The 25,905-nt window shown below is 38.3% G+C and overlaps 1 protein-coding gene across 2 annotated transcripts in view; it reads right to left on the reverse strand.

The window, feature by feature from the left end:
- Window positions 1-25,905, reverse strand: part of Stxbp6 (syntaxin binding protein 6) — a 275,222-nt gene that overhangs the window by 203,543 nt on the left and 45,774 nt on the right. For both annotated transcript variants that reach the window (XM_055616919.1, XM_055616918.1), the window contains exon 2: window positions 16,594-16,782. In XM_055616919.1, coding sequence (XP_055472894.1) covers window positions 16,594-16,747 — 154 coding nt within the window. In that variant the 5' untranslated portion in view covers window positions 16,748-16,782. The remainder of the gene's footprint in view (window positions 1-16,593; window positions 16,783-25,905) is intronic.

Below are 25,905 nucleotides of genomic sequence, written 5' to 3' on the forward strand. Positions count from 1 at the left end.
GCATCCTGTCTCAACTCTTGTGTAAACAGGACAAAATAAAGCAACTAGATACAATGTTGTGCAATGGGAGGAGCCAGAGGACAGGAAAGAGGGGAAGAGCTAGAGAGCAGGAAAGGAGTGGAAGAAGAAGGAGGAGGAGGAGGGGCGAGAGGAGGATGAGGAGAGGAGAGCTGGAGGAGAGATCTTGGAGGACGTGAGCATGAACCAGACCTAAGATTTCACAAAAAGCAAGTATAATGTGGGAAATCTAAATGTTAGGAAACTTAAGGGCTTGGAGGTTTAGAAAGGAGTAAATATTGCCCAGCATTGTGTTCTAGGTTACCTAAAAACCCAGTCTCTGTGTGGTGATTTGGTTATACAGCTGTTTAAGATTAACAGCAAGCTTTACTAGAAGATAAACCTATAGTAAATATTAATCACTGCTTACAACAAGCTGACATCCCCGAAGGAAAAAGCCCTTCTTACTTAGCTCATGTCATCTCAGAAGAAAAAAGCCTTCCTATTTCTCCAATGTCCTAAATACCTTCCTCTCCTTGTCCTTCTTAACTGTTTAATCCCTGTCAGCTGGGTGCTTGCTCAACCTCTTGACCTTGAATTAACTTTACTTAATTCTTAGCTCTTGCACTAAAGGTGTGCGCTAGAGCTGAGCCACACCGAAAGTAATTATTTACAGTAAACAGAAAGCTCCAACATCAACGGCTTAGCCATACCACAATTAGAAACAGTTTTTTACAGTTCACATTCTAGCTTCACAATGAGATCAAATATCCTGCAACAGGAGAGAAAAGCAGTTCTCACAGGTTGAGCACGTTCTGTGATCAGAGCTAGACAGACATGGCCAAGATATAAAGTGAGCTGGGTATGACCAGCAGGCTCTCATACAGCACCCAGCAGTCTGGCATTCTCAGCCTTCCCACACATCTGGTCTTTTAGGTTAAACTTCATCAGCTTGTCACTGATATCTCAGGATAGTGCTCAAATTTTTTAAATAAGTATTTTTTTCAATTGTTTGATTTGACGTTTTTAGACAGGTCTCGCTATGTAGCTCAGACTGACCTTGAACTTGCTGCAGCCTCTGAGTGTTAAAATTATAGGTGTGAACCACCATACACCAGTTTCACAATCAGCCTTCATATAATTAGGGCTCTAAATGGCCAAGTGAATTTGTGATTTTGAAAGGCTTTATAGCTAGAAAGTCCATGTGTCTCCCTCCTCCAAGCCTCTGCTCTTACAAAATTACTCCCCTAAGAAAGACACTGCCAACTCAGAAATGTAAGAACTGCAGACTCTGTCACTTCAACCATACTGGGCCACATGTTTCCCCACACTGGTACTGTTGGAACAATGGAAGAGATTCTCCTTAGAAGTGGCTTATCACTCATATAATATTCCTAAACTCTACTGTACACAGACAGCTCTGTTTTTCTGACCCCCACAAAATTTAGGAAAATGTTTCTCCACAAAGTTTCAGTCACTAAACAAGAACCAGAAGTAACAGTCATCTAAATATTAAACTAAATGTAAGTAATGATTTCAAGTCAAATTTCATTTTTAATACAGAACTGGTTGTAATGCTAACTAGTTGATAAGACACTGGCTGATTTGTGTAAAACATGCATTATATCCCTGAAGATATTTGAGTCCCAGTGGTCTATTCTTATATCTACAAAAATTAAAAGTTGTCACAAGGAAATCTGAAGTCATTTCTGCCAAACTCTCCCCATGCTCACAACCTGCTATTTCCAGCAAAGGCACAAAAAGCACATTAAATGGAGAAAGGTTCTTTTCTGCTCCTGACATCAGTGTCCACAGAGTTATGTTGTAGCTCAAAATAAAATGAGATTTAGGAAAGAAGGAAGTTTGAAACATTATGTAGAAATAAAATTTCTTGACAATAAAATTTCTCTCATCACAATGGCAACCAAAAACAATATATATTTGTTAGGCCAGCTATGTAGAGATTTTTAAAACCACACAAACACGACTTCTGAAACTAAAGGAGTCATTGCTGTGTTCTTGCTGCTAGAGAGCCAAGCTATGACAATGGATAACACAAGTCTCTTTGGCATCAAGTTTTGTGTTCTCATTACTATTTTCTGTTAAAACACACATACACTTGTACACACACACACACACACACACACAATACACACACACACATACATAAAAATGTTAATACAAAGCCATGCAATGGGCTACCTTCTAAACATCAATTTCACACCACACAAAAAGTTCTGAGCACAGGTACAGTGACCAAGATGGTAGTCCAGGAATTTGTCATATTGTGTGTACCAACTCCAAATGTAAACTTTAAGAAAGCACAGAATGGAGAATAATCATTGCTCGATAAACGCAAAAAGGTGGAACCACTAGTACTACTGCTTTCCAATGTCACTTGTACAGGGACAAACCCCAGGGAAATGTGTCCATTAGCACTGACAAAGGTATCATAAACTGTAATATTTCTTGACTAACAGACCCACTGAGAAGTTGATTTTTGAGAGTTCCAGTGAGGAGGGAGACAGAGAGATTCCAGAATGAAGTAGCAGATGGCATGATAGAATGCAGAGACAGTAGCAAGCAAAGGGCATCTAAGTAGCCAGGGATAGCTGAGGAAACAAGCAGAACAGGGCTGGCCCTCCCTAGTGTCTAAAACTCAAAAAAAGGAGTACAAAGCTCAGGACACAGTTCAGTGATGGGGTGTCTACCCCACATAAGGCTCCAGTTTGATGTGCAGTGATGAAAAGGAAAGGAAATAGACTTCAACTTCAGGGCTAACTGTTTCTGGAGAGAGGAAAAAAGTGGTAAATGTAGGAGCTCCCAACTCCGGTGAAGAGAGGCTTATCACTGAGTTTTGTCTTGGAAGATGTGGTGCCTCTGAATGTCTCAGAACACAGCAATCTCCTGCATCACTGCTTTAGCTTCCCTTAGTTTCAGTTATCAGTGGTCAACAGCAGTGCAAAGTAGTAAATGAAAAATTCCAAAAATAAACTCAGGTTTTTAATACCTAATTACAGTATACTGTTAAAATTGTTTACTATTATTTTGCTTATTTTTCTCTTTATTAATTTGTTAGTTAAATTAGGTCATAAGGATGCTGCAGAGAACAGCACATACACATAGGGTTCAACACTACACATAGTTTCAGGCATGAGCAAGATGCCTCGGAATGCAACTAGTGGGTGTGGGCCCACTGTGTTGGAATTTAAGTTCAAAATGTCTTTCCTAAAGAAGGTTGGCATAGCAACACTGAAACAAACAATCTATGCATAAGCATTAGATTGTCTAACAGAAATACATAATCATATACAAAAAAGAAAAAGCACTAGTCCCCACAGAACTGCCTATCCAGAAACCAAGGACATTGCTGTATCAGCAAAGGAGGCCCTCTTGCATTTCTCTGATGACTAAGGATGTTGAGCATTTCTTTAAGTGTTTCTCCACCACTCCATATTTCTCTGTTGATAATTCTCTGTTCAGTTCTATAACCCTTTTTTAACTGGATTATTTGGTTTGTTAGTGTTTAACTTCTTCAGTTCTTTATATATTTTTGATATTAGCCCTCTGTCAGATGTTGGGTTAGTGAAGATCTTTTCCTGGTCTGTAGGGTGTTGTTTTATTCTATCAACAGTGTCCTTTGCTTTACAGAAACTTTTCAGTTTCATGAGGTCCCAACTGTTGATCTTAGAGCCTGAAATGTTGGTGTTCTGTTCAAAAAGTTGTTTCCTGTGCCAATGAGTTCAAGGTTCTTCCTCACTTTTTCTTTTAACAGAATTAGTGTGTCTGGTTTTGTGTTGAGGTCTTTGATTCACTTGAACTTTAGTGCACGGTGATAAATATGGATCTATTAGCATTTTTTTACATGTAGAGATCCAGGCCCTTCTGCCTTTCAAAGTCTCTGTTGAGAAGTAAGGTGGGATTCTGATCAGTTTGCTATTATATGTTACTTGGCATTTTTCCTTTGCAGCTTTTAATATTTTTTCTTTGTTGTGCACATTTAGTGTTTTAATTATTATGTGTCAGGAGAATTTTCTTTTTTGGTCTAATCTATTAGGTGTTCTGTAGAATTCTTGTATGCTTTAGTCATCTCTTTCTTTAAATAGGAGACATTTTCTATGATTTTGTTGCAAATATTTCCTGGGCCTTGGATACAAAGATCTTCTTTTTCCTCTATTCCTATTATTCTTAGGTTTCTTCTTTTCATGGTCTGCTTGATTTCTTGGATGTTTTATGTGAGGAGTTTTTTGAGATTTAACATTTTCTTTGAGGGATGAATCAGTTTCTTCCACTGTGTCTTCTGCACCTGAGATTCTTTCCTCCATCTCTTGTATTCTGTTGGAGATGCTTACCTCTGGAGTTCCTGTTTTCTTCCCTAAGTTCTTCCTCTCCAGGAGTTCTTTAGTTTGCACTTTCTTTAATGTTTCTATTTCCCTTGTCAGATCTTGAACCGTTTTGTTGATTTCCTTCAACTGTTTTCCTGCCTTTCATTCAATTCCTTTACCTGTTTGTTTTATCTTTCCTTTATTTCTTTCAGTGATTTAATTATTTCCTCTCTAAAGGCCACAATCTGTTTGACTGTATCTTCCTGTATTTCTGTTGGTTGTTCTGCAGTCACTGCTACCCTGCTGATCAGACATGGTATGCGATAGGCACTACCATCTTGGATCTCTCTCCAGTTTTCCTTTTTTAAAAATTGCCACAAAAGGCCAAGAAGCTCCCAAATTGAATAAACCTCAGCTCAACAATAACATTCCAAGTCAGAGCTACACATGTTTCCATGAAGTTGAATTCAAAACAAACCTTAGAACTGACACAATTGTATCAGCCAGGTTTCAGGAGAACAGACAACTTGGAGTGGGGCGCAATCACTGGTATGATTTTTGAAGACACTAGGTGCTAACCACTGTGACAGGCACCACTTGTGTTCATAGGCTCACCATGTCAAGCATCTACCTTTTAAGCCAGATTGTTTACAAATTGATTAGAGTCCACTGGCCATTATTTATAGTAGGCAAAACTATCACTTCTCAGAACTCTAGTCAGGAATCTGGGACTTCACTTTATTTCACTACAAATCATTAAAAAACTTCAAATACACTCATCAGCTGATGAATATGGAGGGTGTCTCCAGTTTCTGGCTATTATTAATAGTGAATTGAACAGAATGGACAAGTACATGTCTCTGTAGTAGGATATAGAGTCCTTTAGGTAGATTTTGGGGTAGATCTATTCCCAGCTTCCTGAGAAACTGTCACACTGATTTCCATAGTAGTTGTACAAGTTTGCATTTCTACCAGAAATGAGTGAATGTTCCCGTTTCCCTATATCCTTATGATCATGAGCTGTTATTTGTTTTACTAATCTTGCCCATTCTGACAGGGATAAGATGAAATCTCAAAATAGTTTTTATTTAAATTTCCTTTATGGCTAAGGATATTGAACATTTCATTAAGTGTCTCAGTCCAGACATTTTTGTTTCATCTTTTGAGAATTTTCTGTTTAGTTCTGTAGTCACTTTTTAAGTAGGGTAATTTGTTTTCTTGTTGTTCATTTTTTAAGTACATTTATGCAATATTAACCAGCTGTTAAGAAAAATGAAATTAGGAAGTTTGAAGATAAATAGATGGAACTAGAAACAATCATTCTGAATGCGGTATTCCAGACCTAAGAAAGACAAATGTATTACTTTCTCACCTTTGTGGATGCTTTAGGTATGTGTTTATGCTTTTAAGTTTTGGACATGTATGTATTGATATAAATCACCACAAAGGTAGCTATTAAGGGATTAGGGTAGAATGAAGGAATATTTCAAGGAAATGGGGTTTCCAAGGAAATTGAATTTAACTTCATAGTATAGTGTCATAAAGAGATAAAGGCAAACTAAAATAGGATGATTAAGCAGGGAGAAGGATTGGAGTGCAGAGTAAAGGCCCTTTGAAAAGCCATATCAAAACCTACTGTCATAGAGGCTTCATATATATATATATATATATATATATATATATATATATATATATACATATATATATATTAGGAATATATATATGTATATATATATATATATATGTATATATTCCACAGAACTGAATATGTTACTGAACACGGAGAAGTAGAGCTGCACAAGATCAAGCCACTCAACACTCTAGCATGAGGTGCGTGCTCATGGTCTCCCACCCCTAACTGATGGTTTCTGGGGAAGGGAGAGTCATATTTTTAGAATGCAGCTCATGGTAGGTTGACTCACACTCCAGTGAATGGCCCCACACCTAGAAGTATGTGAATAGCACTCACTGGGAGTTGATGAGCTATTAAATTAAAGACAAAAATAAAATGACACCAGGCTTTTTCCTTTCAAAGTACTTTCCTTGTGCACTTGGTCTCCATTTGTAGAAGGAATTGGCAGAGAAAAGGGCTAATCCACGCACCTGCCTTTTATAGATGAACTCATATCCTATCAATAATTCGACCTTAAAAGAGACAGATGACTCCCTGATCCCTAGCTGACCAAGAGTGTGCTACAGCTTTGTGTTATACACTCTGTCTTGGTGTGAGCAGGAACTGCAGAGATACATCTTGAAGTTCACCTTGGCCGCTTAAGTCAAACTCACCTGAACTCATCCCTTCTTCATCTAATCTGCTACAGCCAGAGTAAAAAATCAGGTTGGCCAGAGGTGAAATATAATTTGTCTTCTTTTGCCTATGTGTAGTAGTTCTGTGGTGCTGAGCCATCCATTCAATCTCTGTGATCCTTGTTCTTGTTCTTGAAATTAACTTTGGGAATGAATATGGGTTCCTTGTGGACATCAAAATCTAGAGTTGTGGGGAAAATCCTAAGAAGCTATTTTTCTACAGAATTGCTTTGTAGGTTTAGATGGTGTGTCTGATAAAATGTCAAAGTAAATTATTGACCAAAGCACTGACCTAAAATAAAAACATAAACAGTTTTGGTGCATATTTATTACTTCTCTCATACCTGATCTGACAAACACAATAGAAAATGTCTTTCAGGACAACCAGACTTCTAAGCTCCTCTTTTGCAACATGGTAGGCCTGGACTCTAGGTATTTCACATACTTTCTCCCTTTTTTCTGCAAACACACACATGATGATATACTTATATAGATCCTTACATATGTGTGGAAATCAAGTTGCAGCATAATCCTAAAAGTTTCAAGTGTCTTATATATATCGAGGAGGTTGAAAGGGAACAACATTAAATAGCATGAGTATTGTTCACTAATTGTAAAATATACATGATGAATAGAATACTTTAAAGGGATTCTGAAGGACTTAGTTTTAAAACAATTAGAATAATTTAATTTACTTTGTGTGTATGAGAGTTTAACCTGCATATATATGTATATGCATACACACACACACAAACACACACACACACACACACACATACATATACACATCATTTGCAAGCAAATGGCTGCAGCAGTCAGAAGGGAACATCAGATCTCCCTGGGGCCAAACCTTGTGAATCACCATGTGGGTATTGAGAGCCTCAGCAACAGCAGCCAGTGCTCCTAATTTGAGAACCATCTCTTCAGCCCCCAAAATTGGATTTTGAAATCAATCAATTTTGGTCCATGGCAAAGCATTAGTAGGGAACAGAGGGCTAAAGCTGCTCATTTTGGATGACCCTAAGAGTCTGAAGATGAGAGAAATGTCTCTATTTTCTTCTTGGTAACTGGGCCATTAGGTAGAATAAAATCTTCTGCTCAGCAATTTACTGAATTCAAAGGGAACTGAGAGAGAGACACCAGAAGCATCTGATTGTAACAATAGCTTCTGTAAAGAGTCAAAGGAAGTCCCAGCTGCTAATGTCATTTAAACTCCAGAGTCAGCCCTGACTGATGCATTATGGAGCAGCAGTGGGAGAGGGCCACTCTGCTAAAGCCCACCCCCGTAAGAGTCTCGAATCTGGTGGTTAGAACAGAACTGAGGACCCCCACAGTGAGTGCTGAGTGCCAGTATGGAGTTGTTTGGAAGCTCACGTATGCCTAGAATGGAGAAGCTAGCTGAGCTTCGTGGTCCTGGAAAACCTGCCAAGTGCTGGATGCTTCTGGTCATTTATAGTTTCTTCCCCAAACTGCATATGATTTAGCATGACTGACTAGGGTACAATGTCAATCAATCATAGTCTCTGCTACTGTCTCTGTCTCTGTCTCTCTCCTCCCCACCATCTCCCCACACACACACACACAGTAACAGGAAAGAGTTGCAGAAACATAAACAAGAAACTGAGCTGCCTTAAAAAAAAAAAAAAGGTAGGCCCCAGGCATCTATGTCAGCCTCTCCCACTTCTGTTGTTTGATTAACAGTGCACTTGACTGACCTCAGAGAATGTTTTGTTCCATTTTGTTTTAATTTTTCTTTTGATGTAGTGAAGATAGGTGTAGGAAAATAACATCTCTCATTTCAGGGACAGGAACCTGATGAACTAAGGCAGTTCTTACTCCTAATGTAGTTAGATATAAAGGCCTGAACACAATTGACTTCAATGTCCAACACACCCTGCAATACACAAACACTTAGGAGATTTCAGTGGAAGTTTTCAGCCCAAACCCTGAATACATGTGAAGCTGACAAGTAGTGGAAGGTGGAGAGGAAGGCTGGAAATACATTTTGGACTAAAGAGAATTAAGAGAAGCTGACTTAGAAACCAAGGATCAGAATGAGCGGGATTATTGTTGGGTGGCCCACAGAAGGAGAGGCAGTGAAGCCGAAGCAGCCAGGCCCAAGGAGGAGGAGGTAAACCATTTCTTATCTGCTGTATGACAGTGCTCCATATGATACAGTCAGGACATTTTAAAAAACGGCAGATTAACTAGCACTACCCAACAGAAAGCTGACACTGCTCAAGGTGAATGCCATCTATGTTTCAGGCACTACGCAGATACATACAGAACCTTTCAAACTACTCTCAAGTACAGATATCACTCCCATTTTAGAGATCAAAACCCTGAGCCCCAAAGCTTCAGCAAAGTCAGAAATCAGTATCTTAGCAGACCTCAGGTGAATGTCGGGGGTAGAAATGTAAGGAGCAAGAGAGACTCTTAGGATCCATGTTTCTACCCACAATGGTACTGGCAAATCCCAGATGGTGATATCTCAGACTACAGCAATGTGCACCACCCTTGTAAGAACACAAACTTAAAAAAACCCCAAACAGAGAATCATGTGCACAAAGCCCTTCCTTGGTCAGCTGCTGTTGGGATATCTACAACCCCTTGCCTTTCCAGCCATACTGCAAAGGGAATTCTGCCTTAGGGCTCCCTAGCCACTTGTTCTACCTTTGCAATTAGTGAAAACTAATCAAAACCAACACAAGTGAGTGAATCAGCTGTGAAACTGCTCCTGGTAACAGAGGGTTGGGTGGTGGGAGAGTGCACAGATGGTGTTTCCTTTTAAAATGAAATGTTTTGGCACTGGCCTCTGTCAAGAGCTTTCCATGGTTTCCATCTGGTTTAGGTCCTGGAACACACACAAGAGAGAATGGAAAAAGAAAACTCTGCTGTCGTGCTAAACCACTGGAAAAGCTGAAGTGCCTGCCAGTACTTCCTCTAGGTCCCCAGAGACCAGAACATTCTGCTCAAAGAATGTAATCACGTTGTGTTGAGGGAATAGGAGAGCTCTGTTCCTTAGGCCTAGCCCTGTCGTGGAAAAAACTATTTAAAAGTGTGTATACTTTGGAGGAGAAAGTCTTGTGTGTGGTCTCAGCACTATGTTCTGTAGCTGCTCAGCTGCATGCTGTGCATTTATCCACTCAGCCCCGGCTGTGTCATCTCTAGAGTAGAAAGAACAGAAGCTGGTGTGAAGATTACCTGAGATGGTACACATTGACTTCTTTGTTGTCTATTGCTGGGCCGTTCTGTTCAAAGGGACTTTAAAAAGATAATGATATTACCGTCAAGTTTCACAAGAAATGAACTAAAATCATAAAAACATCTAAGAACACTTGCATTTTACAAATGAACAATCTGACTTTGTTCATAGTCAGGTCACTATGAGGAGACAATGAATTCCCGTGAGCAGTTCCTTTCTAAGATTCACATACATCTGCCAATAGCATCTTTGAATGTGCATAGGTTTAACAGCTTTGTTTACAGATCTTACCATATAGCCAAAACAAAAGCATAAACCTGTAGGAGACAAGAGAATGCAAAGAAATAGTCCTCAGCTGCTTGAGAAGTGAGGAACAATGCCTGGTTTTGGAACTCTTTTCTCACATAACTTATACCTCCCAAAAGAAAGCAGAACACAGTCACTATGAGAACACAAACTAGAATCAAACTACCCAGATTCCAACCCAGGTACTGCTAGCATGACAATGATTTTAAGCAAGCTAATCCATGCCTGTCTTCAGTTTCTCACCTACAGAATGAGACATAACTACTTCACAGTATTATTTAATGGTAGAATGAGTGAATATTGGGAGAGGAATGGAACCATGCCTGCTACAGGAACTCAACTGACAAAGGGAGCTGCAAAGAGACCATTTATACAGGATCATACTGGCTAAGTCTATAGCCCAGAAAACATGAGAAGAAAATCCTCATGTTTGATTCCACATAACTGGTGGTTACTATTTTAACCAAATGTTCCTTTATCACAAAGACCAAAATTCTCAGTAAATATCACAATGAAAATTGAAGTTTTATAAAATCAAAAAATAAAAATAAGAAAAATCAAGAAAAGTCACAGAAGTAAGATACTAAGGAAACTTTGTTTTGTATTCCAAAGTTACTTAATTTTAATGGCTGATCTTAGATATCAAATCTTCATAACAGACGCTTACCCTGACAAGCACAACACCTGTAGAAAAGGCTGTTAATCAACACTTTAGACACAAATAGGAAGATACTGTGCATATAAAAAGTTACACTTCTCTATCGCCTATAAACAAAGAATCTGCCCTTCAAATACCACACTCTCCTGAGCTAAGTCAGAGGTATGGGGTACTATAGCACCAGCCTAGATTTTTTTTAATGGAAATATATAAAACTGTAGAACTTTAACCAGAGTCAGAAAACAAGGGGACTAAAAAGTATTTTTTAAAATAAAATTGAGTACCCAAATAAGTCACTGTGTCAAATATTACAGTGGACAATCCGCAGTGCAATTCAATCAAAGAGTAAAATGTTTCAACCTTAATTGTGAGCCCCATGCATTTACTACTTGCAAGATGCAGATGTTCTTTGCCAAACCTCCTGCTGAAGTTAGTGCATCCTGGAAGGGGCCATTTGTTCCTTGAAAGGTTCTGGGGTTACTCCAAGGAATACCTACAGTTACTGTCCGCAAGGCAGAATCACCAGCTTCCATCCTCCTAATCCAGTACAGCCTTCAAGGAGCACATGCACATAAATTACTTCATCAGAGTGTATTCAGAACTTTTTAATGAGACGATCTGGTTCTTTCTTCAAATCTAAAATGATTTAAAAGTACTAAGGTTTTCTGTTTCAACAGGATATGTAAAAGAATGTACTAATCACAAAAATTATTTTCCATGTGTTTCTTCTGGTGACAGAGTGACAGCAAGGGAAAAAGCTTATCTGTTTGTGGATATAAAAACTAGTATCAAATATTATACATACCAAAGTAAAACAGGATTAAGTAAACAGGTTGTAAGGATGAGATTATAAAATGTTCAGAAGAAAACTGAACTGTAAAGATAAAGTAATTTTAATTTAGCATGTTTCATCTTTAATTTATAGACTCAAATTATCATGGGGAGGTAAGTTTTGCCTTTATCCTTTGAATGTATTAATAGTTCCAAGGCAAGTCTATACCCTAATCAGGCAAATAATAAGTCAGAAATCCAAACAGCCTCCAATAAGCCTCCAATACACACTTAGTATGTACTGCTTATATACATATATGTATAGCCAGCAATGTGCAAGGTGCTATGAGGAACTCAGAAAAACTTACAGCTCTAGCTTTGAACAACCTAATGGTGTTTTCACACATATCTCCATATGGCTACAGGTATTGGTAGTTCATGTCTTTTCACTGTTAGAAAAATTCTACTGAGCAAATAAAAAATATTTTGTTTATTCACTCAACATGTGGGTGGAAATTTTAATTATCTCTGGTTGTTGTGGGTATGAATAAAAATTATGAGCTATACTGTATAAGCCTTCATGCAGATAAGAAATTTTATTTCTCTATGTATATGGCTAGGATAGGGATACATCTTTGTCTTCATTAAAAACTGCCAAATTTCCAGCCAAAGTAGTTACATCGATTTTAGGTTCCCATGACCATTAGAGCTCACTTTGCACAGCATGCTTAATAGCACTCTGCATTACTGGCCTTTTTAATTTTTATTACTAGTCTTTTTCATTTTTATCATTGATAAGAGGAAAAACTAGGAACTGATATGTAAGGAATGCCAATTATAAAGGTATTTTAGTATGGAAGCATTTGTATACCATTCCAGAGTTAACCTAGGGGGATGATATTAAAAAATGTAAACAAATATTGAACTCTAGTTACTGATATATACACCGTTATGTTCTGAGGGAAGTAAAGTTGTGGCTATGCTGAAATTTAATTTGAAAAATCATTAAAAAACACAGTATGAATTGATTCACAGAGAAAGACTTGGATAAATGGACAGGTATGCAACTAAGCAAGAATCATAAAACATTAAACGAGGCACAAAGTTGGGGGCCTATGAATGCAATTTCTTGGGAAGTTGACATGGGAGAATCACTTGAATATAGGAGTTTGAAGCCAGCCGTGGGCAACATGGCAGGACTGTGGAAAAAAAAATTAATTTTTTTTTAATTGTGGTTTTTGGTAGTAAGGAAATTCTGCCCAATATGCTGTGTGAAAAGTGTCTTGCATGGTGGGAAAATTACTGTTGGTACAAGTATGGTCCTCAGCTCACACCCATACTGTTCTGTTTAGATTTCCTGATATTGTAACAATATGTGCCATGTGTACAGCAGTATGTGTAACAAAAGACAGAGTTCTTGGCTCGTGGAATTCCTGATTCCACAAAGCAGAACAATGTGACACTGGGTTGTCATGATCACAAACATGTCAGTAATTCTCTGCAGTTAGGTGCCTCGTTTGTAAATGTAATGGATTTATAAAGTACACAGCTAACTATATAGTACTGTGATTGTTTCGCTTCGTAAGACTTTCATATAAACATTTTTTATTTGTTTGTTTTGTTTTGTTTTGTTTTGTTTTGTTTTGTTTTGTTTTGTTTTGTTTTGTTGAGACAGGATTTCTCTGTGTAGTCTTGGCTGGCCTGGAACTCAGAGATCCACTTGCTCTGCCTCCAAAGTGCTGGGATGGCAGGGGCTGCCTCTGACTCTGTTGCCTGCACTTGGATCCCTTTCCCCTAACTGGCCTGCCTTGTCTAGCCTCTACAGAAGAAGACCCACCCAGTCCTACTTGATATGCCAAGGCAGGCTGATATTCATGGGAGGTCTCCTCTTCTCTGAGAAGAAAGGGAGGAGAGCATAGGGAGAAGAGGTGAGAGGGAGGGACTGGGTGGGAGGAGAGGAGGGTAAGTTCCCTTTGGGATGATAGATAGATAGATAGATAGATAGATAGATAGATAGATAGATAGATAGATGGATGAATGAGAAAAAAAGCAGAACAAACAAACAACAACGAAAAAACCTGTGTGGCCAGCGTATATGAACTGATTTATCAAAAAAAAAAAAAGTTGACCAGGTTGTCCAGTGAGAAACTGTAAAATTTAATTGCATTGTGAATAAATTGGATTGAGCACCTTTCTCCTTCCAAAATGTCACAGCTAAGTCACAGACCTCTGGTTCTCAGATTATAAATTATGTATGATACTGAAAAAAAAATCACATAAACACTAGTTAAGATACTATATTAGTACACCAGTGCCTAGATGCATACTTTCCAACTTCTTCTTTTCTTCATTTTGACACTTTATAATGTTTAAAAGATGGTTAAACATTATTTGCAGACCTAATTTCTACAAAAGTTGTTTGTTGTAAATGAATAGCTGGTTTTCATCTACCAAACTACAATGAGTGAAGGAGTTGGCCTCCCAGAAAACACAGGCAATTTACACTAAGAGCAGGAAGAGGCTATCATCCTTGCTTTCACTTTAAAACCTCCTACTTGTGCTTCGAAAAAGCTGTCCTTAGTGATGTAGAGGAAATGAAGAAAAGCAGCTACTGAGACTACCATCCCTCTACAGGAATGCCGTCCATCCACAACCCAATCTAAAACTCTTTAGCCCTTTCTTCCAAACAAGCCTAATTCTTGCAGACATGTACATATGCGTTTTTCCTTTTTGTCTTCCTCATAGTTTTTAATTATGTGGATTTTTAAAAAGTAATTAATGTCTACAGTAACCCATCTAAAGTGAATATTTTTTTTATAACCATATCCCCAGCATCTAGGACACTCAGCACATAAGAGATAAAAAATATTGATTTACTTGTTAGTTAAAGAACATTTAGTTTATCATGACTACTATGCCTCCAAGCTGTACATAATCAGAAAATTAAAGTAGCTGTAACTTTGTCTTTTATAGGGAAAAAAGAATAATGCAATAAATGTGTGTGTCAAAGCTACCTGGCTCTTTTCTGCCCTGGTTTTCATTCTACTGTCTGCTAAGCTGTCATATCTACTTTATGTACCCTCTCACAAGTAAAAAAAAAAAAAAAAAAAAAAAAAGATAAGTATGGAGACTTTCAGAACAAGGGATTTTCCTCATAAGAAGGCAAGGGAAAAACAAACACTGTCATCTCAAACTTCCCACTCAAAGGCCTTGGTAATTGTAACAGGAATGCCACTGAAAGTCCCAGGCCATTATCTCCAACTCTGTGAGACATGGTTACACTGCTTCACTGAGATGACACTGTTAGAACCCCATTATCACTCTCAGAGACTTCATGAATAGAACAGGCAGATAATGATATATGTCTAAAAGTAAACAAAATCGTTTTCCTTCAGTTACAGGTACACACCAGACTAAATTCAACTGCCTTCTGGACCAAGCACTTTTCATTCAATTATGTTTCTATATGAAATCTCAGAGCAGGGAAGAGAATCAAGCTTTTAAAAGGTTAGAATATCATGTGTCTGTGCTCAGCCAAACACAAAACAACATTATTGGTATGTACTTTGTACACCATCGGCAAACAGTGTACAAACAAAAACAACAACGACAAAAGAACCTCTAGGATCCAAATTTTAAAATATAAAAGTATTTTTAAGACCTTAACCTTATCAACAAAATCCTAGGCTGGTACTGAGAAAGGCTTCCTTAAACTAGAGAACTTAGCTTGGTGATTAAAAACAGTGGATGCAATCCCAGCACCCACCTAGTGACTCACAGAGGTCTGTAACCCCAGTTCCAGAAGATGTGATTCCCTCTTCTCCCCACTGTCATTGCACACACGTCATACAGATATATGTGCAGGGAAAACACCCAAACACATAAAACAAAAAGAGAAAAGATAAAAAAAAAAAAAAAAAAAAAAAAAAACAGCCACTGATTCTTAATTCATCACCTATTTGGTCAGAGTATAACTGTACTAAAGAAACACAAATATTTTCTAAGACTCAACCTAACCCTAATTTAGGAAAGAGAGAGTAGTGTTTCAGGTTTATTCCCTCACCCTCTAGATAAAAGAATTTTCTTCTAACATTTGTAAAGGCATGCTTAGCAAAGTGCTACGTTTTCATTTCATTCTAATCTAAAATAGTCATAAATTCATATTTATCAATGAAAAGTTATTTATACCTTGAGCTTAATTCTGACTAAATTATCAGATTCTTGATTTTTTTGAAAAGCTAAAAGAGGGTTTTAAAATTAAAGTTTTATTCCCAAACCACAACTCAAAAATATTTTGTAAAAGATGAATTATTGTAAGCTTAGTTTATCATTCCTATTATGAGAAATATTACAAATGCCCTTAGTGCTTAGCTTAGCATTACCCAGAAGCTCATGGAAAATTTATTTTGATTTTTATCTCAAAAAAACTTGGTTTGTATCCACAGTAAACCCCACAGATCTCCTCAAATCACAAACAGAGAGAAAAAGATAATAATCCAACAAAATTCTAAGCTTAGAAAACAGATGGTTATATTTCACAAGGCAGTGGCTGTCAGGCAAAGCTATGATTTGTGAACGAAATCTTCCTCCTATTCCATAAAGTACCAATATTTGCCTCAAAAAAAAAAACTATTACTAATTGTTGGCAACAGTCTAGGAAAAAAACAAGTGAAATTCAGTCTGCTAGTAGTGACAATTATCCAAATACCAAGAAGGGTTCTAAAACAAAACTCCCCAAGGACAGACACTCCCTCTGAAGAAAAGAACAAATAAAGAAATGCCTGCCAAGCTCTGCAGAAACTCTTTGGCAATTGGAAGACTGAACTTCAAGATCTTTCTAATACAATGAAATCTCAACCACACAGGATAAGGCAAGAGTAAATAAAGATGAGAGATGACAACAAAGACAAAAGTAAACAGTGGAAGGACAGATATTACCAAATGAACATGATCCTCCCAGAGGCCTTAGAATTAAGCATTTTTAAAACAAAAGTTGTTTTGCTACTGTTATTCAGTTTCATTACCTGACAGGCAGATATAAGTTAAATATTCTCCTTGACCCCCAGTTGCCAAGAAAGGAATCTTTTTCTTTGTCCTCCTCTTGACTTGGACGGCTCCCAGCATTCTTTCATCAAGAGGTGCAAAAATTTCCTTGCTGATGGCAGATTTGGCACTCATTGTAGAGCAACCGAGGAGGGCACACAGGAAATTTTCTGAAGAAAAAGAAAAGAAAAGTTGGAACTGATGATATTGAAGGGCTTGTGGGAATGAGCAGTGAGGTGTTGTTCCATCTGTTGCTGTAACCTCTGTGCTACAGACACATTAACAGAAAGCTCTTCAGAGTGTACTATAAAGGTACAAAGAAAAGGGGCTGCATTCTCACTACTTGAACTGTCAGCACAATGTGGCATGAACAGCAAGCAATGAGCTCTAGGGGGCTTGCTAATCTCTACCTCAGCTGTGCCTTCCCCTAACTGACAGCAGGATCCATCCTCTTCCTCCTTTGCCAAGAACAAGTGACAATTGCAATTGAGAAGTCTGTACAACAACCCTTAAATCAAGTTGTTTATACTCCTTCCAAATCTCCTTTGACTCCAATGTAAATACAATTGACTAACTCAGTTCATAATGGAAATAATTATGTTATCTTCCATTTAATACCCATTTAAAAAAATATGAAACCATTAATTTCGTCACTGCACAGCTGCCTTTCCTCAGCTAAGTAAGGAGCTCTGTTTATTAGGCTCCTGCCGCGGGCCCTACTGTTCAGTGACCCACTGCACAGACTTGCCACCATATGGACCCTTGCCAAACCTTCCACATTTTCCTTCATCCCCAGTGGGCATGGAATTCTGAATCTACATCTGACTAGTGCCAAATATTTTGGAAATGCTACCCAGCAGTTCCCACTTTATGCCCCTGGGTACCACTTCGTGGTAGTGGGTGACCGACCATGGAGAAAATGAAGTAGCATGTTTCCTCAACAAGGCACAAACTAATGCAGTCAGAGTCCTAACACTGTATTTGGTTTGCCAAATACTAGAATATATATATATAGTATATGTAGTATTATATATATACAGTATTACCTATTGGTTTTTATAATTGTTTCATAATTATTCTTACTGTTTAAAAATGGCCTTTTATTTAGACAGAAAGGGGGAATTGTTGGCGGTTGGCCTGGTGTTATGTATTCTAATGTAAATTATTGGCCCCCAAGATCTTTTCCCTGCTCAGAAGGGCACATTCTCACATAAACCTATCCTTGTGTGAGCCTATCCTTGTTGTGTAAATCTGTTTTTGTTGTGAAAGCCTGCCTAAATTATTATACCTGATTGGTTAATTAAACGTCCTATACCTGGGCAGGGCAGAATGGGATAGGCATGGCTAAGATTCCCAGGCTTCGGGTTCACGAAAATCACAGGAAGACAGACAGATGGGAAGAGAGGAGGGAGGAAGATGCCAGGATAGGTTAGTGTGAAGAAAAAACCACATGGGCCGAAAGGACGGACTCCAATAATGGCCTGAAAAATTCCAGATGAAGAATACAAGCAAATACCGTGGGATTATGGATGGAAGGTAGACCAGATGAGGAGGATTAAGGTACATGGCGTGGGAGATGAATGGTGAGGTTATTGAGCCAGCATAGGTGAAACCCTTCCCAAGGTAAATAGGCAATTACAAAATCTAACAGATGTCCGTGTTTTCTTATTTCTGATAGTGGGTTAAATAATACTGCCATGATAATCTAAGGGCTAATAATAAACATTATATTGCCCAACTCTCACTTTTTTTATTTCTTTTTGCAATACCGTATTTTCAAACACATCCAGGAACTCACTGAAGTGCACCTTCCCCAACTGTCATGGCTTTTGCTTCCACATCTTGATTCACATCTTCTCAAGCCATATTGAAAGGCTATCTAGAACTAACACCACATTGTGTGAAATCCATCAGAAAACCAAAGAGGGACACCTGTTTGACCAGGATCTTTAAAGATCCTATTCTTTCAACAACTGATGAAAAATTAAAGTGATATTTGTTACTTTTTTACACTTTCTTACTTTTGTATACTGATATTCACAAATGGAAGGAGTATAAGAAGAAAAAACCAGTAACTTCTCTGGACCCAAGTTTTACCACCAAACAAGCTCCAATTTAGATTTCAGATCCAATATTCAAGGACAGAGATTGATGGGTGAATCTCAGTATTTCTCAGTTTATGTAGCACCGTGGTTCCCAACCTTGCTAATGCTATGACACTTTAATACAGCTCCTCATGTTGTAGCGAGCCCTAAACCCAAAATTATTTCTGTTGCCATTTCATAGCTATAATTTTGTTACTGTTTGTGAATCATAATATAAATACCTGTGTTTTCCAATGGTCTCATGTAATCTCTGTGAAAGGGTCGCTCAACCTGGAAAGGGGCTTAGTTAGGACAACATGGAGATGTCTTCACCTCCCTCTTGGAACTGAAGAGTTAAATAGTTTAATATGTTCAGCTCATGCATTCTAGTGCCTGAGTATCTTTTATTAACCTTAAAGATAATAGATTTTTATTAACTCCTATTAGGATATGAATAATGAAATATCTTTTGAACTATAAAAATTGAATGAATGTACCCATGCACAGCAGAAGATATCTGGAAGATTAATATCCAACCTAGTAAAGCCTCAAGTTTTTTTTTTTTTTTTTTCATGTATAGATACACACAAATATACGGTTTCTTCTATACAAAAATGAGGAGTTACAGGCCATTCTCCTTTGAAAAAGCTCTACTGGGAGAGTGCCATATGCATTCTAGGGTCAAGTGTCTCATTTTTTGTTTGTTTGCTTGTACAAACAAACTTTCTGGTGTACTTGAAAGCGTATGTTTTCAGTGTCATACTGGGAACATTAATGTACAGTGGATTATAAGTGAAAGAATCAGACAGTAAGCTTAGCTATCTTAAATCCAGTTGCACATCTGAATTCAGTAAATCAGAATCTTTTAAACTGTTTTTATAAGCAACCCCCTAACTCATCCTCAGGTTGCACGCACTCATCTGGCTACCAAGTTGAAAACCTCAACCAGAAAATTCGCAATTGGTAGAGTAGGGATCATTTTGGGATAGGGCACATAAGCCCGTGTATAAAGAGTGAGTCAGGTGAACATTGTGCATCTGTTACTCAATACTTCCATGTAGCTCAACGGATATTTTCAACTAATGGTTCTAAGAAGAAGAAACTAGAAGAAACCAGATAAGGTGATATCATAGACAGATGAATCTGATAACATTCCAAGTTTTAAAGTACAGCTACTACAAGCTCAATGAGCTATTATGGGCATAAACAAGCCTAGAAGGCTTGCCAGGGGTGTGGGGGAGGGAGGAACCAGCAAAGAATATCAAGGACCCATAATTAAGGCCTCACAAGGCTTACAAATATAAGACTGAATTAATAAGATACTAAAGTATTTGAACAACACTCTTAAAGGAGCCACACACTTCTAAGAAGAGAAAATAATACAATATATATTCTAATATATATAAGTATAAAAAATAAAGAATACAAAAATATTAAAAAGAACGTTCTCTAGCCTGTCAGAAAAATACGTGATAGGACATAGAAGGGCAGGGTGGGGTGGGGTCCCAAATTCACTTCATATCTAGTCTCTACATCCTATTCAAGAGCTTTTAAGGGATCAAGGGCAAAAGCCCAGGTCTTGTTTACCAGTGGAGGTCTTCAGCTTATTCTGTTACACAAACAAGTTTGGAACCACTGTTTGTGGTGGGGATCGTGGCCCCCTGTACTTAACGACTTAATTGTTTTTGTTTTCAGACAAGGTTTCTCTGTGTAACAGCTCTGAATATCCTGGGACTAGCTTTGTAGATCAGGCTGGCCTCAAACTCACAAAGATCCGCCTGCCTCTGCCTCCTGATTGTTGGGAATAAAGGAGTGTGCCACCGCCGCCCAGCGAATGACTTACGTGTTAAACAAACTAGTAAAAATGTTTCCTGAGCCAGAAGCCTGTGGCAGATGCTCTGCACTGTGCTAATAAGGAATCCCTAAATGCCTTAGCCCTTCATGAAGTTAGAAAGCACTTCCACATTCAATCCCAAATGTAGGTCAAGACAGCTGAATGTATCATCTAAAGATCACAAATAAGAATCATTAGATATGCCTTTTTTATAATGGTAAATTATTCTATTTTTAGCCAATTCCTTTTGGGCTACAGATGATGGGAAAGTATTATGACTTCTTCTTGTGGAGGTAGCATTTAAGATGAAACCCATTGAACCAGAAGCTTGACTATTAGAGAAATGTGTATACTGTAGACTAGATACATGCTTATCTGAGATTCATTTCAAAAGTAACACATTATAGATAACCTAACAATCATAAATTTTCATTGCTTTAAAACGGAGGAGCTGGGACCCATCTACCTAGTGGCATATTACATTTCTTTTTTTTTTTTAAATCAGGGTCATGCATATAGGAAAGAAGTTCAGGTCTTTGGAACACTCATAAGTTAGTGTGGCAGCCGTCTTAAAACTCCAACCTCAAAGGGTAAAGACAGGGACTTGTCAGAGCAAACTCACTAATGAGACTAGCCATACTGATGAGTTGTGGATTTGACTGTGAGTCCTTGTCTCATTAAATAAGGTGCAATATAATTCCCCATGTGCAAACCCATCCATGTTCATATGCGACCCCACATGCTACACATGCTACAAATGAACACATGCTACAAATGAACACATACACACCACATACACATGAAAATGGAAAAGAAAAAGACTCATAGATAATTATTTGAGAAAAAATGAGCGTTAAATAATACAGAGTGAAAATAAGAGGCCACAGAACAAAAATGAGTTTCTGAACATACAATTGTAGTTGCATCCATTTTGTTGTTACTGTTGTCCTTGTTCTTGTTTGGTTTTTGTTTTGTTTTGTTTGAAATAGTAGCCTTTATTGTTATGCGAACTCACTCTGTAGACCAGGCTAGCTTTGAACTCATGGAATCTACCTGCTTTGGCCTACTAAGTACTACAATTAAAGGCATGTGCCACCACACATGATATATTTACATACTTATATCCAGAAAATGTCTAGAAACAAGTTGGCTACTAAGTTCATATCATTATTTGAATTCAAAATGAGAAAATAAACCAGAAAAATCTTCTCCTTTCCTCACTGTCACAAAGCTAGAATGTTCTCATAAAGAACTGTGATTTCATACCTGCTCCCCACCTAACCTGAAAGCTATAAAAACACAGCTCGTTGAGATCCAGGGATTAGACTTACTCTCTTTGATTCCAGTCAACACCCAATCATTGTGAGAGAGGAGAGAGAATGCTATAGGTGATTAAGGGGCTGGAAGATCATCATTAGAGGAAGAATGTTCCTCTGTGCAGCCTCCTGCCTAGCCATAGCTTAGAGACAGTAAGAGCAGCCACATGGCAGCTTACATTTACTGCTGCAGCCACAGACCTTTGGACAAGACTACTGAGCACCATACACAACAACCTCAGCCACAATGAAGTCTTTAAGAAAGGAAGAGTCTCCATCATTGGGTTACTATGAGACTTGACTTTCTTTTCCCTAAATATATACCCTCTTCTGTAGGAGACACTGTGTACAGGATTCTCTCTGCCTATGTCGACTTCAGATACAGAAAAACACTATTTTCATCTCTTTCCATGTTTATTTGCAAAATCAATCCTTTGTATAGGTTTAATACTCAATACCAAACCCTGCTCTGCCACAGAACTGGTTTACAAGTTTATTTACATCGTCCTTGTATTTGTAAATCACCACATTCTAACATTAACAAACAGTATGACAAACTATCATGTAACACCAAAATAGAAGAAGAAGAGCAACAACAACAACAAGAACAAAAAGAACAAGAAGAACAATACTTTGGCTTGAAGCCATCACCTATAAGAGGGAGCTCTGGAAGCAGACAAGTTGTTCCAATCATGTTCAAATACAGGCAAAAAAAAAAAAAAAAAAAAAAAAACCACACACACACACAGCGTGGGGTCTACATACATCTTAATTATTTGCTATGTTCAGCATGCTTGTTGAATTACTGTTCTTGCTTCACTGATGCTAAAAAGAAGATATGAAAAATAAAAAAGTTTGAAGATTAAATACATACACACCAACACAAACACAAAGAGAGGATCTTTAGCAAATATAGGTTTGGCCTTTACAGCAGATACTGACATGAACCTTAGGTAAATTTTAAGATTCCTCAGTTAAGCAAGTGGTTAAGTAAATTATTGTATTATTTGCTTCTCAAAGGCTAGGTGGATTTGAACCTAGGAAACACAATTCTGGAAGATTCTTTGTTCCTCTGTACCATCTTATATTGAAGAAATGGAAGAGGAAGCAGAAATGTACTCTAAGTAAATCAAAACCAACTTCATTATTTCATAATCTTCCTCTGATCACTTTTGTTTTGATGAGCAAGATATTGCTGTTACCCTTGCCCATCAACTACAAAGTTGTTGGGATACAGTTATTCCTTGTTGCTATCAATTTGTCTTATGTGTGTACATCATGCAGCTTTGTTGGCAAAGACTTTCACATGCTGTCATTTTCTTTCCACAAGTTAAACTGGAGACTTAGCACATAGGGTAAGACTCTGAAGCAGATGTTCATCTCCAGAAAGAGGACTGTTGGAACCCAAAAACGGAAATATGTAAGAATTCTGAAGATGTGGGAAAAACTCCAAGAAAACAAGACAAGAGTCTCATGACCTGTTTCTTCAAAACACAGACTTGTTCTTAGAATCTGTTCTCCTGTTCCTCCCAGGTGCAGCAGACAGAAGTAGGTTTACTTCAGCTGCTTCTATATTCATACCCCTCTATGGAAACACGCATTTCTGCCATATACGGCTTATCATTGGAATTGTAGTTTACTCAGGTAACTATTCTTAACCCTCCTAGTATGTCTGGTGTTCTGCATAAAGTTGGTTATTGCATGAGACTTTAGTCCCCCTTACTTTTCGGCCCTGCTCTCCCAGATTCATTCCACCAACTAGAGTGGCAACAGAGGACAATGCCCAGTGAACCTCACAGCAAAGCTGTCTGCCACCCTCCTTTTGATTCCAATAGGAATCAGTTCTTGAGAAGATCTTGGATGGTTGCCATGAGTCAGTTTTAAGGCTATTTTCCAAACCAGAAAAGGCTTAACTCTGAAAGGCATTTATTTCAAAACTTTCTGCTGGTTCTCAAGGGAAGCTCCTATTTCTACTCCTTTGCCGTATTGCCCCACTCTGGCATTTCAAAAACACAACTTTGACCTCTTGATTGCCATCCCTCACACATTCTGAACCTTCTATCTTCTATCTTCAAGAGACCCTAGCTTGCCAGCAGCAATGTCCCAAGCTTCAAAGTTTAAAAGACTCCATGGGGTTAGTCCATACATTTTGCTTTACTGAGAAGGCTCTCAGAAAGACTTTCACAACCAGTAACTATTCCTTGACATCTTTCTTGGTTCCTACCCAGCTACAGTTAACACATAGATTGAAAGACATTTGACCATTTGTACACTTCAAATTTTACCAGCATAATCATCTTGGTGACTGTCTACTTCATTCAGTTCTATTTAACTCAGAAGCTGAGTTCCAAAATCATACATCCAAAGAGAAATGAAGCCAAACTTAGGACTAGACAGTGTGTGGACTATACACTGTTCTCCACTTAATTGCAATGCTCTTCGAACAAAATTAGAGAATCATGACATGAGGGTGTAAAATATTACACTAGTCCCATAATTGTAGATGTTGAGAAAAAGTGTACACTAGCAGAATGGAGCGGTGACTACTGTGGGGACACAGTAGTGACACTTCTCAGATTCATTCTTTCTCTTGAGCATTGGCACAAAATTAAGTCCTAGTCCTACCTCATACCCATAGATTTCTAAACCTTGATTTTAGACCAATACCTCTTTTCCTCTTGAATTTTCAGTTTGTTTTCTCATTTGGTTGTGGAACAGGCCCAAGTGGAACAGGCTGGGGAATCCAAGAAGCACAGAATAACTTTGGCCTAGTCCCAACCCATAGAACTCTGTGCTGACTCCAGTTAGCAGAAGTCCTTCTACAACCTTGGTGCACTGAGCCAAAGTGAGGTGAATACATCCAGGGTAACTCACATGTACACTGTCATTCTGGAAATTAACGCTTTGGCGCTGGCAGTCTCCACACTTGGAGCCAGGTCAGCGGTTGTATGGGCTTCTTGGTACCTATTCCTGGCAAGCAACAGAACAGGAAATCAGTCGAGCCCAGTGCTTGTCTTTGAAATGGTACCCTTCAGCAATACAAAAACAGCACCAGGTGCCTGCAATCTGTAATCAGTGCACTATTAAAAGGCTCTAAGAAATGGCAGGATTACCCTGATTTCCGCAGGCAGCTGCACGAAATCCTGCTGGGTAACTGCAGAGTCTTTATAGGTTCACTAAAACGATGAGCTGGAATGCCAAGGTTAGGATTCAGCTTCAGAAGACTGAGAAATCTCTCTCGTTGGTATAAATAGGTGAGTAGAGATCCCTAATTCATGTCTCAGATTATGACAGAATAACCTATGAATTCAGGTCAGACCCAAGGCCCACGTGCAAATGCAGACTCTGCCCCATCCGATCAGCCATTCTGTCATTCAATGTCAATCTCTTTCAATCAACCTGGAACAGAAAATAACTGACTTCTGACCTAACTAGCCACAACAATATTTGATAGTGATGAGGGGAGAAAAACCTGTCAATTAAATACTATCTAAAATGAACTCAATTAACACCAGTATAAATGTAATAATTGTGCCTCATGTTGGCAAATTAAAGGGGCATTCAAGTGCACGTGATCCTGGAGTTACTCCTACCCTAATTTAGAGTTGATAAAGAGTGAAAAAAAAAGTCTGCATTTTTCATCATCGATCTAAGCCAGTGTAAGCTATTGATATAAGCCTGTGTCTGCATCTTTGAAACAGGATAGTGTACCCACTTCACAAGACTATGTGAAGGACAATTGGAAGTCAGCTCCCATATGAGGTGCCTTGCTCTGGAGAGACAGCCAGAGTATCAGAATATCTGATAGCACTTTTCATCACATGTCCCACACAATGTATTTGATAAAAACTGTTCTCAAATGGCACCCTACTTCATCTTCCAAATCTGTGATGACAGAAAAGGCATATCCTCATCGCACCTGGAAAGAAAAATGGAAACAATGGTCTTGCCTCAGCAATCCTGTCCTGCCTCTACTTCCCCTGCCTAGGCATATAAATTGATAGCCTAAAGAGAAAATAATGACAAGATGTAGCTGAAGTGTACTGAACTATGAGTAGT

The sequence above is a fragment of the Psammomys obesus genome, unplaced genomic scaffold, assembly GCF_907164565.1.
Source record: "Psammomys obesus unplaced genomic scaffold, mPsaObe1.curated_primary_1811, whole genome shotgun sequence".
Lineage (NCBI taxonomy): Eukaryota > Metazoa > Chordata > Mammalia > Rodentia > Muridae > Psammomys > Psammomys obesus.